General features: G+C 42.3%; 1 protein-coding gene across 3 annotated transcripts; it reads right to left on the bottom strand.

Annotated features, from left to right (window-relative positions):
* Positions 1-1,086: 1,086 nt before the first annotated feature.
* Positions 1,087-14,463, bottom strand: gtf2h4 (general transcription factor IIH, polypeptide 4). Of its 3 annotated transcripts, none has more exons than XM_053638714.1 (15): positions 13,821-14,463; positions 13,104-13,152; positions 12,877-13,006; positions 12,578-12,682; positions 12,362-12,493; positions 11,996-12,181; positions 11,796-11,904; positions 11,625-11,693; positions 11,376-11,459; positions 10,216-10,387; positions 9,880-10,010; positions 5,095-5,142; positions 4,878-4,956; positions 2,801-2,862; positions 1,087-1,403 (listed from the first exon to the last, which is right to left on the bottom strand). In XM_053638714.1, the coding sequence occupies exons 3-15, from the start codon at positions 12,990-12,992 to the stop codon at positions 1,293-1,295; spliced, it is 1,404 nt and encodes a 467-aa protein (XP_053494689.1). In that variant the 5' UTR covers positions 12,993-13,006; positions 13,104-13,152; positions 13,821-14,463; the 3' UTR covers positions 1,087-1,292. The 3 variants fall into 3 exon arrangements, with proteins under 3 accessions (XP_053494689.1, XP_053494691.1, XP_053494690.1); XM_053638716.1 differs by lacking the exon at positions 13,821-14,463 and adding an exon at positions 13,451-13,814; XM_053638715.1 differs by lacking the exon at positions 13,104-13,152.
* Between the last annotated feature and the right edge of the window lie 25 nt (positions 14,464-14,488).

Raw genomic sequence — 14,488 nt, 5'->3', positions numbered from 1 at the left:
GTGGCTTCTCCTGCCATTTTAACAAGCCACGGTGTCATGAGTTTGCGCAACATATTCCCATTGGTTCCTGACTTTTTCGGACACCCTGTAGATTCAAGTGCTTACTACTTGAAAGAGCATGACTTGAAACGTTAAAAAAAAAAAAACAGCAATCACAAGTGATGTTGCCTATCTGTCTAAACAGGTATGTTCTGTGTGTATGTGTTATAGTCTTATTACCTACAATGAGACCCGTATAATTGGCACCCTGTCCAGGGTGTACCCCACCTTGGGCCCGATGCTCCCTGGGATAGACTCCAGGTTCCCCGTGACCCTGAAAAGGATAAGCGCTATAGAGGTTGGATGGATGGATGGATGGATGGATGGAGACCCCTATAAAGCTCAACCATAATGGTTTCATAATAGTAACACATAGTTACTGATAGATAGTATATTTAGTATTTTTAGCGGTCTCATTCAATATCATGACCAACCATCCCTGGGAATGTAATGTCTACCTTCCAAGGCAAAAGCTCCCTTAACGTCTGAGGTACCACACTTTTATTCATTTCCACTGAGGGAAAAACCGACAAAACATTCATCCCTATATATCTCAAAATGGAAAACATTCAACTCCTTGAATATTTACTGGGAATTCATTTTGTACACCAGTGTTTCTCAATAAGAGATGGTTACGTGTAAAACCCTTAATTATCCAAAGAACCACTGATGAATCATGGAAGAAGAATAAAGCCTTTATTTGTCACATATACGTTACAGTAAAGCTAAATTATTTTCTTTACATATCCCAGCCTTTTAGGAAGTTAGGGTCTGAGCACAGGGTCAGCCATGATACAGCACCCCTAGAGGTGATAGGGTTAAGGGCCATGAGAGCCTCAAGGGCCTAAAAGTGGCAGCTTGATGGTGTTCGGGTTTGAACCCACGACCTTCTGATCAGAAACCCAGAGCCTTAACACCTGAACAACCACTGGCCATGAAATCGTCGTTTCTAATAGACGTATTTGCATGTCGAGTTTTCTGGTATCTGTACAAACTGGCTTCTCACATAAAAAAACACAAGCGAAGCAGTAATGACAAGAGAATGAATAAATGATCCAACAACTTTTTATTCTAGTACAAATATTTCCCATTATCTTATTCTTTCACTCCAACTATACAAACCATACAAAACATCGGTTTCCTTAAGGAAAAAGGAAACGTGTTAAATGCATATGTATAATATTTCAGTTCAGTTAAGGCCTCCCTTGCCACGATGGCAGCGTCTGACCCCTGTGGAGTCTGTGGACTCCGTCCTACGTGTGACTCTTCTGTCTCTTCCAGAACCTCTTAACCTCGCTGTGTCCATGTGGGGTCACCACCATGACCCTGTGCTGTGGGTTCTGCCACACCAGCACTCCCAAACCCTGTAGAAAGATACGCAGTTTAATGTGTATGAATAAACACACACACACACACACACACACACACACACACACACACACACACACACAGGGCATGCTCAGTACACTGTACTCAATTAGCTCAAAACACACTGTGCTGCTTAGCAAGAAAAAGCGTAAAAATTCGTACACCTCAACTGCCCAGCTCTGCGATTGGATCATATTTCATCTCACCTGTAAGTACCGAACAATTAAATAAACTGTAAACCACCGTTCTGTTGAATTCTCAAATCCGACTGGTCAGAAGGTGTCGATTAATTTTCTATAACAGTAGCTTTAGTAAGTCAATTTTATTCATAGAGCACATAAAACAAAGTCCGTTGACCAAAGTGCTTTACAAAGTCTGCGAACATACATTAACCCACAAATCACACACACACACACACACACACACACACATAACTTGGATTTAACCATTCTCAATTTTGACAACAGAGCTGGCTCCAAGTTTTACACGTATTAATGAGCTCGTTCTGATAGGTTACCATTTCTGTAATAACAATTTCCACAAGGACGTTCCACATACATTTATTTATTTATTTATTTAAATACGTGTCACTGTGACAGGAAGTTTTCTGTAAGGAGACATTTAGGTAACATTTCCAGAAAGAGTCTCCAGTGTCAGCGCTTTCTAACGGTAAATTGTAAAGCTGTAACTTTCCTTTTTTTTTTTTTTCTCCCCGCGGACAAATCTTCAGGATCAAGGGCTTTACGGTTTTACCTTCATGTGACAAGCTGCCATTTTGTCTTATTAGATTAATTTTTTTAAGACGAAGAATTAGAGTGGAAAAAAATAGAGAGAGAGAGAGAGAGAGAGAGAGAGTGAGAGGCTGGTAAGGGACCGAGGGAAGTATACTAAACTGAGGACTGTACAACATTAAATGTAAATGCAAACGGATACAAAAGTACAATGTGTCCTTCTTTAATGACTAGAAAATTGTTCGTGTTGGCAGATTTCTCTCGTGTGAGAAGAGTTAGACACTTTGGGAAGAGCAGATATTGCTAAATAATCACCTTCACGATCAATTCGATTTTTATTTGTATAGCGCTTTTAACAATGGACGTTGTCACAAAGCAGCTTTACAGAAACATATCAATTCAGTATATCAAATTTAAACGAGCAAGCCAGAGGGGACGGTGGCGAGGAAAAACCCCATAACCATGACCCATCATAATAATAATAAACTGACCTTGATTATTTTCCAATAACAGCAAGGCCCCTCATGGATTATTCTTATTATTATTATTACTGCTTATATAACTTATGGATGGTTCATTATACTGCATAGTGCTACAGTGGGTCATGAGGATGATGGTTATGATCACACATAAAGAAAAGATGGATAAATTTAGTTACCAACCTGAGCTCTATCGCGCAGCACCTCAAAATCAGCCTGTGACAGGAACTGGTTGTACAATACGCCTGGAACAAAGAGCGGAAACAAAGAGTGTGTGAACGGAGGAACGGAGGAGGGTGAGGAGAATGGTGTAGCTTTCAGCAGTATTCAGTGCCAGCATTCCTATTTAAGGGAATTATATTGTGAGAATGCCTATTACTGCTCAAGTCCGCCTGAGTGCCATTGACATTCAAAGGTCACGGGTGGGGGAAAGAGTGTAATAGAGACTTCATTCTCCTCAGGAGTTCTTGTGGACGTGATTTGTCACGCTTGTAGAAGATTCGTCCCCAAATTGCTTCCTCGTATGCGATATAGCGCTCGCTACTTCAAATAAAGGAAGACTGCGGCAAGTCATCCAATCATAATACCATCGACCCCGTATAACTAAGGAGTCAATAAAGCATTCGGGACCAAAGCGGCAACGTCCAGAGGTGACATTTTAAGACAGCGGCCTTCGTTTGTTTGATCACACGTCGCTTTGTTAAATATAACTAATAATGATTCATCCATTCGGTTCAGCGGCACTGATCACGTCACCGCATTATTACGCCTGGGACCAAAATGCACTGATTAAACTGTGCTGTTCAAAATAAAAGCAGGTCAAAACAAACAGCAGTCTGATTTGCACTGATATCTAGATGAGAGCTTGTCAAACCCACATCATTTAGTTGCGTTTTAGCTCCACATATGACTCACCAGATACTCTTCAAACTGTACACGAGTTGAGTCAGGTGTGTTTGAGCAGGGAAAGCACATAAAAAGCGCATGGTGGGTGATAGGGCACAAATATATGTTGATATATATCTGTATATGGTGATATTTTCACAATACAGAAAGAAAAAAAAAACCCACAAGTACCACAATAAAAAAGATTTTTTTAAACATTTGAAAACTAAAAATATTTACAATATTTAATATGGATCAGGAGGAGGATTTTTAACATCCACTACGCTGTCGAATTCTCAAATCTGATTGGTCAGAAGTGCACGTGTATGGCGGAAGCACCGCGTAATCTGAGACTCAAACATTTTATTAAACGAAGGAAAGTGTATAATGATGAGGAGCCTTTGTTAAATCACGTATACATTACAGCACACTGAAATTCTTTTCTTCACATACCCCAGCATGTCAGGAGGTTAGGGTCAGAGCACAGGGTCAGGTATGATACAGCGCCCCCTGGAGCAGAGAGGGTCAAGGGCCTTGCTCAAGGGCCCAACACTGGCAGCTTGGCAGTGCTGGGGTTTGAACCCCCGACCTTCTGATCAGTAACCCAGCGCCTATAATCTATAATCACTGATAAGGTGACGTTTGCTGTGAGGAGATGTTTGTGTAATATCTACGGAAGGAGTCTCCAGTGTCGGAGCTTTGTAACATGAAAAGCTGCATTTTTTTTGTCTTATTAAGGTCAATCGAGAAAAAAAGCGTGGATGGTGACGGAGTGACTGTTTATAGCTGCTTTAACGAATGCAACTCGTTTTTGTGGACGTTCCACAATGTTAAACCTAGCTATAAATCGGTCAAGTATGACGTGTCATTCTTTAATAAATGGAAAACAGTTCGCGCCGGCAAATGTAAGAAGAATAAAACACGTCAGAGTGTCCGGTTAGTGCAAAATAATCGACGTGAGGGCGGTAACAGTATCTCCGTTTCACATCAGGCGGATCACAGCACACGGCTTTTCATTACTTTCCTGTAACGGAACATGCCTAAGTATTTTATTCCTTAAATATCATTATCAAAAGCTAGTCCATGTTTATTTATTTATTTATTACTAAAATGTAAACTAATGAAATAGTTTTTTTTATGCTGTTCGCTTAATAAATACTATTCACTACTTAATATGCTTTATACTTGCAGACGAATATAAACGAGCTGCATCGCATTGTATTCCATCTCATAGCTTACTATTATACAACACTCACAATTGTACTTTTACCACTACTTATTTGTCAAGTTTGAAATCCTTCGGACAAAAAAAAAACCAAAAAAAAAAAAACCCCTCCTCTAGCCCGCTTATCATGATCGAAATGAAGCGGTTTACCTTCTGTAAACTGCAGCCGATCTCTTTCAAGCTCCCACAGTCTGATCTGGTCTGTGATGGTCGGAGGAAGTGCCGGAGTCTGAAAGAACGAGCAAAAGGAAATAAAAGATGGTATCATTTGATTAAAAAAAAAGAAGAAAGAAAGAAAGAAAAAGGTGTCCGAGTAGGTAAGATAAAACATATAAGTGGAGCAAATGGAAAAAGATTCTGAAGCTACCTGTTTAAGCATAACAGGATGTGCCCTGGTCCTCAGGAAGTGGATGATCTGAACATAGGAGATAAAAGGAGACAAAATGGATGGGATCCAGAAATTGGGAAAGTTACATTAACCAGCATCCGTGAAAGTTCATTAAAGCATGAATGAATATCTACGCAATACACTTTGGGTATAATTTACAGTGAGGTATTGTGCATGTTTTACAGCGGATACGGAACGAAGCTTGCTGAAAGTCTAGCAGCTCTTCGCACTTGAACGTGAATTATTATTATTATTATTATTATTATTATATAGCTGCCATGTAAGTAAAATGCCGTGTTATAGCAGCAGCAGTATTGATGTAGTGTTAAAAGGATTTGCACAGTCTTTTATACCTTGGGAGAAGGAAATATGAGCACAATAGATCACATCACTGATCGTCTAAAGCATCACAACAGCAAGTCACTTGTAGAGCCCTGTAGCGCACTGATAAGGAGTTGCACTTTATGAAAAGTAATAAACTAGAGGAAAAACAAGCACTTAAAAAAAATCACTTTTATTATCCCTATAATTACGTGTCTGTCTGGTTATCTGTCTGCTGGCCAATTCAAACACGGCGCAGGAGCTGGGATTTGTTGGAATATATTCTTTGTTACTCTGTGGATATTGACACTACAATCCTCAGAGCTCAGTGCTGACTTACTGCTCAAATCTGATTTTTTTTTTCTTTTTTTTTGTTCAGATCTTATCAGTGTGGCCGACATGAATCATGTGGATGTATTTTTCTAGTTTCTGTATCTAAACTACATTGACAAGTAACTTGTGTTTACTGTACAACCCTGTATATACACTCACCTGTACATACACTCGCCCCGTATTTACACTCACCTGTATACAGACTCGCCCTGCATATACACTCGCCCCGTATTTACACTCACCTGTACATACACTCACCCCGTATTTACACTCACCTGTATACAGACTCGCCCTGCATATACACTCGCCCTGCATATACACTCACCCCGTATTTACACTCACCTGTATACAGACTCGCCCTGCATATACACTCGCCCTGCATATACACTCACCCCGTATTTACACTCACCTGTATACAGACTCGCCCTGCATATACACTCGCCCTGCATATACACTCACCCCGTATTTACACTCACCTGTATACAGACTCGCCCTGTATATACACTCACCCTGTATTTACACTCACCTGTATACAGACCCGCCCTGTATATACACTCGCCCTGCATATACACTCGCCCCATATTTACACTCACCTGTATACAGACCCGCCCGGTATATACACTCGCCCTGCATATACACTCGCCCTGCATATACACTCGCCCTGCATATACACTCACCTGTATACAGACCTGCCCTGTATATACACTCGCCCCGTATTTACACTCACCTGCATACAGACCCACCCTGTATATACACTCGCCCTGCATATACACTCACCCCGTATTTACACTCACCTGCATACAGACCCGCCCTGTATATACACTCGCCCTGCATATACACTCACCTGTATACAGACCTGCCCTGTATATACACTCGCCCCGTATTTACACTCACCTGCATACAGACCCACCCTGTATATACACTCGCCCTGCATATACACTCACCCCGTATTTACACTCACCTGCATACAGACCCACCCTGTATATACACTCGCCCTGCATATACACTCACCTGTATACAGACCTGCCCTGTATATACACTCGCCCCGTATTTACACTCACCTGCATACAGACCCACCCTGTATATACACTCGCCCTGCATATACACTCACCCCGTATTTACACTCACCTGCATACAGACCCGCCCTGTATATACACTCGCCCTGCATATACACTCGCCCCGTATTTACACTCACCTGTATACAGACCCGCCTGTATATACACTCGCCCTGCATATACACTCGCCCCGTATTTACACTCACCTGTATACAGACCCACCCTGTATATACACTCGCCCTGCATATACACTCGCCCCGTATTTACACTCACCTGTATACAGACCCGCCCTGTATATACACTCGCCCTGCATATACACTCGCCCCGTATTTACACTCACCTGCATACAGACCCGCCCTGTATATACACTCGCCCTGCATATACACTCACCTGTATACAGACCTGCCCTGTATATACACTCGCCCTGCATATACACTCGCCCCGTATTTACACTCACCTGTATACAGACCCGCCCGGTATATACACTCGCCCTGTATATACACTCGCCCTGCATATACACTCGCCCTGCATATACACTCACCTGTATACAGACCTGCCCTGTATATACACTCGCCCCGTATTTACACTCACCTGCATACAGACCCACCCTGTATATACACTCGCCCTGCATATACACTCACCCCGTATTTACACTCACCTGCATACAGACCCGCCCTGTATATACACTCGCCCTGCATATACACTCGCCCCGTATTTACACTCACCTGTATACAGACCCGCCCTGTATATACACTCGCCCTGCATATACACTCGCCCCGTATTTACACTCACCTGTATACAGACCTGCCCTGTATATACACTCGCCCTGCATATACACTCACCTGTATACAGACCTGCCCTGTATATACACTCACCCCGTATTTACACTCACCTGCATACAGACCCGCCCTGTATATACACTCGCCCTGCATATACACTCGCCCCGTATTTACACTCACCTGCATACAGACCCGCCCTGTATATACACTCGCCCTGCATATACACTCGCCCTGCATATACACTCGCCCCGTATTTACACTCACCTGCATACAGACCCGCCCTGTATATACACTCGCCCTGCATATACACTCGCCCCGTATTTACACTCACCTGCATACAGACCCGCCCTGTATATACACTCGCCCTGCATATACACTCGCCCTGCATATACACTCGCCCCGTATTTACACTCACCTGTATACAGACCCGCCCTGTATATACACTCGCCCTGCATATACACTCGCCCCGTATTTACACTCACCTGTATACAGACCTGCCCTGTATATACACTCGCCCTGCATATACACTCACCTGTATACAGACCTGCCCTGTATATACACTCACCCCGTATTTACACTCACCTGCATACAGACCCGCCCTGTATATACACTCGCCCTGCATATACACTCGCCCCGTATTTACACTCACCTGCATACAGACCCGCCCTGTATATACACTCGCCCTGCATATACACTCGCCCCGTATTTACACTCACCTGTATACAGACCCACCCTGTATATACACTCGCCCTGCATATACACTCGCCCCGTATTTACACTCACCTGCATACAGACCCGCCCTGTATATACACTCGCCCTGCATATACACTCGCCCTGCATATACACTCGCCCCGTATTTACACTCACCTGCATACAGACCCGCCCTGTATATACACTCGCCCTGCATATACACTCGCCCCGTATTTACACTCACCTGCATACAGACCCGCCCTGTATATACACTCGCCCTGCATATACACTCGCCCTGCATATACACTCGCCCCGTATTTACACTCACCTGCATACAGACCCGCCCTGTATATACACTCGCCCTGCATATACACTCGCCCTGCATATACACTCGCCCTGTATTTACACTCACCTGTATACAGACCCGCCCTGCATATACACTCGCCCGGTATATACACTCGCCCGGTATATACACTCGCCCTGCATATACACTCACCCTGCATATACACTCACCCCGTATTTACACTCACCTGTATACAGATCCCCCCTGCATATACACCCGCCCTGTATATACACATACACTCGCCCTGCATATACACATACACTCGCCCTGCATATACACATACACTCGCCCTGCATATACACATACACCCGCCCTGCATATACACATACACCCGCCCTGCATATACACATACACCCGCCCTGTATATACACATACACCCGCCCTGCATATACACATACACCCGCCCTGCATATACACATACACCCGCCCTGCATATACACATACACCCGCCCTGCATATACACATACACTCGCCCTGCATATACACATACACCCGCCCTGCATATACACATACACCCGCCCTGTATATACACATACACCCGCCCTGTATATACACATACACCCGCCCTGCATATACACATACACTCGCCCTGTACATACAGACTTTCCCCGTGTATACAGACTCACCCTGTATATACACTCACATGTACACTGCTTCAACATGTCTGACTGGTGCAGGAGATCAAGCAGCATTTTTAACCCCTTTCTAATTATCACTATTTGTAAAGTGTTATATTCTGCACGTTATTGTAGGTCTTTTTAATCTTCCTTCCATCCAAAATTATTTTCGCCGTTTTGACCATCGTCTGCTGAAAATTTTCAGCGGCATCCCCAATAAACATAGCTAACTGATGCTAACTATATTGAATGCTTGCCTAATAAAATGTGATTTTATTTCACATGAATGAAAACATTCTCCATTTGCCTTGACAGAAAATGAGGTCACATCTTTTAAATGGGGGGGGGGGATGAATGAGTTGAGACAAAAGCACCAGCTGAAAGATATGAGATGGGGGAAAGAGGGCGGGGCTTCCAGGTGGTCACTTAACATCGGCAAGTTCAAAACACCGAAGTGTCAATCATTCCTGATTCATGTGTCGGTTTGCTCATGAAAAAGATGACTCCTCTTTAAGTGTATTTCCGAGGTCAGTCATTTAGTCAGTCACTCAATCGGTTAACAATAAAACCCCCTTCTAGTCCAGTCTGCTGTGTGTAAGACAAAAAAAAAAAGAAATATACCGAACCTGTTGTGCTGTGATGCCGTTAGCAATAGCCTGCTGTACAGATTCTCTAGTGACCTGCGCCACAACCACGTTAGGAAACCGATACAGCATCTCGCTGAAGAGAGCAACCAGAGCGATCTGCAGCTCCGAGTCTGTGAGAAACAACACAAGCGCTTTTCAGGATCATCGGGGTGCACGATATGAGAAAAAAAAAATCATCTCACTATACTTTAAAACATTTCTACAATACTAATCTGGAACCATGATATATAGGTTTGCCTGCAAACCGTCAGGAAACCAATGAAAATCGGAGCCTAATGATGGTAATTTTCTTCCCTACCGTCACCTCATACGCACTTGTATAAGCGTACACGCGATAGTTGGTTTCCACCACAATGAAACCAGAGTCTCCTGTTCCTGGGGAAGGATTCAAAGCAGTAGAGGAGGAGGAGGAGGATGAAGGGTTGGCAGTGACTCCTGCAGCCAGACTTATGGCGAGTCTAGTGGGGTAGTATCTCCTCGACTTCCTCTGCACCAGTGAGAGAAACACGAAAGAGTCGTACACGCACATCATCACACTGTGTTCGTCACTCTGCAGAACCAGTACACCCCATTGCATTCATAAAGTAAGGAATAATAAGAAAGAAAAGCTGTATAAAGGGCTGGAGTGAAGTGAAGTTACTGTCAACAACCCTGAAGTTAATTATTTTCCCTATAGTAGCATGTTCCGAAGTGTTCTATTCCTCTTCAACCACAGCAACAATATTGTATGTATTAAAGAACAACCCATTGTACTTTTTATCCATTTATACCTACACTTATTATAGAAGGTCCACAAAACTGATTAGTTCCTGCTATCACTTACGTTAAAACAGCTATAAGTCGCGCTCTTACTTTCTCTTTTAGGTTAATAATAATTGTTTTTTTTTTTGTTTTGTTTTTTAATGCGGTGTCATGTTACTGAGAATACCACTAATACCTTTTACCATGTCCAAAAACTTATGAGACTGTTCCAAAGCTCTGACACTGGAGACTCCTTCCAAAAATATCCGCACAGAAAACTTAACCATAACAACACTCATGCCATTTTCTCTGTTAAATTACACGTTTTTAAGACGTTTCTCATTAGTCTTAGATTATTTGGAGCGTATTCCACACAACTTGCTGCAGCTCAGCGGTTACTATAGAAACCATAATGTATTACTATTATCCACCTTTGAACCTTTGAATAAACCCATCCTGCAGCCAGATGTACCGTCAGAGATGATGTTATCGGACAGAAATCAACGATCCACGATCGGTTTGGAGAATTCAACAGTGCTGCGATTTGATCTGTGTTACTATACCAGGCGTTTTTACTCCACACTTGTATAGTGGGGTTTTAAAATGCCCTATAAGCAATAATGAACTTTCCCAGGACATTCTAACGGTCTCCTGAAAGCTTATCACCTTTCAAATAAACCTTATAACATGTACTGCTTCCATTCCCCCCCCCCCCCCCCCAGACGATGACCAACCTTTCTCTGGAAAACCAGGCCGAACTCTCGTAAGTGCTGCAGGAACATCAGTAGAGACTCGCTCATGCCCTCGACAGAATAGTCCTATGATAACACAATAGGAATAAATAATCACAATAATTGCAAAGACAATTCCTTTATGAGATTAAGTTTGTAATGCAAACAAATGTTGTCAGCCTTAACGCATAACTGTAGTCAATCACTGTCTCTGTGTATTTGTGAATTTGGATAGTTGGAGCGAATACTGACCCTGCCGAGGGTGGAGAAACTCAGCTGGAACAGGAAGGAAAGAATCTCCACGAGGTCCATCCCTCTAGACTGTGAGAGGCAACATTCCCCCCAAAAAATTCAGAATGACCCCAAAAACAGTCTTGCTTTGTCTCACTTTACAGACACACGTGAAATATGTGGAGCACAGACCTGCACTGTTTTGAGGTACTGCAGGGTGAAGTACCACAGCTGAGAGGCGGTGTCGAGTAGCAGAAACTGAAACCCAGCTGAAGTGATGCATGGCGCTTCACCGGCCTCACTGGCAGAGAGAGCAAAGCAAAGGCTAATTATAATCTTTCCTGTTTTCTGCAGTTAAATCAAAATCCTAGAATTCCTACACTGATGTTTACCTCTTCATGAGGCCGGCCTGGGTGAGGAGCTGAGCGAGGTCCTGGCTGACCGCGGCGCTCGGGGAGCCCACCATGAAGTGCAGGATAACCTCCCAGCGCTCCATGGCATAACGGTCCAGGCTCTCTACGTCCCGCGCGTGCCGATCAGGGCCGAGACTGTTGCCCTCGTCTGCCCACGGCTTACCACTGAAGGACAGGAAAGAAAAGTGGAGGACACAGATAATCACATGGTTTAGTAGTAGATGTCTGAAATGACCTCATCATATGCTGAACAAAAAAAATTAGACCCAATTTTTAAAAAAATTTTTTATTACAAACTAAAAACTATTTGTTACTTTGGAAAAAGTACAAGTTCACTCAGCTCACCCTCCGAGCAGTGCAATCCTCAGGTTATCCTTAAACACAGGGTTGAGCACGATGCCCTGAAGGCCTCCCTGCAGCTGCTGGCTGTGCCACAGTCTCAGTCCAGTCAGCACAGACACACACTGGTCATGATCCCTGCAACACAGCTGGAGCTTAGAAATAAAAAGGTTTCATTTTGACCTTCATCTTGGATTGAATGGAACACGGATATGAACTCACTTTTGGCTGTCTATTTTAACCCACAATGCCACGGCTGCCTGCGGGAGAGGATGATCTAGGAACAGCATTCGCATCACATAGTTCTTCGCCAGAGACGGGAGCTCCCTGAGGAGAAATTAAACAAGCGGTGATCAAATACGCAACAACTCTAGCAGACATGTTACAGCATTTTAGAAAAAAAAAAAAAACCCCAACACTTAATTACAAAGTAAAGTTTTATTATTCAATTCATGTCAGCTCCTGTTTAATAGGAATGATCTCAAAACAAGCACATGATCATTTTTTAATCACAAATGAACCTGTAAACGGCGAGACATGTAGCTGGGTGGTTGTACAGTCTGTCCAGGATGTCTGGACTCAGTTCCTTCAGGTATTCATGAAGGTTCTTGCACTGCAGTTGTACTCGGAGCTTCATCTTTGAGTGTTTGTCTAGACGGGAAAATGCATAGAATCGAACCGGGGTTAAACGGCTCTCATATCATTTGTTCTTAAACATATTTCAGAATTTCAGTCACAGCAAGGCAACCTGTCTATCCTTCACAGCATTAACATCTGGATTTTGCACGTGAACACATCTGCATGGAGGAAAAAAAAAAGCTGTTCTGAGGGGACAGTGTCACAAGATATTACCACAGGATAGTATAAAATACAACAAAACACACTTTTATAACAATAACTATATATACATATTATTATTATTATTATAGAATTTTAAAAATGGTATTCAGGACATTTACCTTATACAAAGAATCTTGTGTTTGTAAAGGCATTTGTAAATGTTTAATAACAAGTATATATAGTTAAATGTATAATTATTAAACCATGTTTTTAATCTAGAAGTAGCTTATTGTTTTGGCTTGTATCTTATATTACCTCGAGCTTGTTAGTCAAAGTAAACACCGTGATATGTTCCATGTATTTGAATGCCTTTAACCATCATGATACATTATTGGATATATCGTCCAGCCTTAACGTAGAGAATGCTACTGATTTACAACGATGACATGTATTAGTATGATTACTACAAAAACTAACGGGGTTATCAAGACAATTCAACCATGTCAACTTCACTCTGGACTCAGATTCGAATACTTGTAAACACTCTTTATCCACAAGCACTTGAACGCTTCCTTTTAACACTTAACCTGCATGCAGACTTAACAACCAAAAATAACGGGAAAAAAAACCTACCACCTGGAGCTTTAATTCTGCTATACAAAAACCCTTCTCTCGTAAGCCTTACCTTATTTAACGAATCATCAAAAATAAAAAATAAAGTCCATATAATGAAATATTGACATGTTGCTATTGTGCAGCTTTAGAACAAGTGGAGCAGGCAGCCATGTTGGAATGATCACGTGAGGCAGACGAGACAGAACGGGCTCATCTGATTGGCTGTGGCGCTCGACAGTGGGCGTGACCATGGAAACGGTGCTAAACCTCGTTGTATAATACAAACGGGAAAGTAACAACTTTAGAAAACACAAAATGGACCTTTTTATTCGTGTTAAAAATCACTTGACATATATAAGATGTTATTTAACCACTTATTGGGTGATCTATACACAATACCAACAGCATTTCATTCTTTCAAATGTTTCAGAGTCCAAAAACAGCCATATAACAGTATTATGATGATGATAATTGTAATTATAAAGCTTAGATTTAACCTACATTCAGAGAATTTTAGCATTAATGTGTAATGTAAGAAATAAAGCCCTTAATGTCCTGCTGTTAAAAGAAAATAATCAGTGACAGGGTGGTGTGATGAAGTGGAGTTACAGATACCATGCCAAAGTTGAATGTTTTCCAATAACAGCATGACCTGAAGTGTTTTATTCCTCAGAAATCTGCCAATTATTATTATTATTTTTTTAAAATAATGACAAACATGCCATTTGTTCTTATTAC

This window comes from Ictalurus furcatus, chromosome 12 (genome assembly GCF_023375685.1).
Source record: "Ictalurus furcatus strain D&B chromosome 12, Billie_1.0, whole genome shotgun sequence".
NCBI lineage: Eukaryota > Metazoa > Chordata > Actinopteri > Siluriformes > Ictaluridae > Ictalurus > Ictalurus furcatus.
Note: the sequence above shows the minus strand (reverse complement) of the source record. Positions and strands in the feature narration are given on the sequence as shown.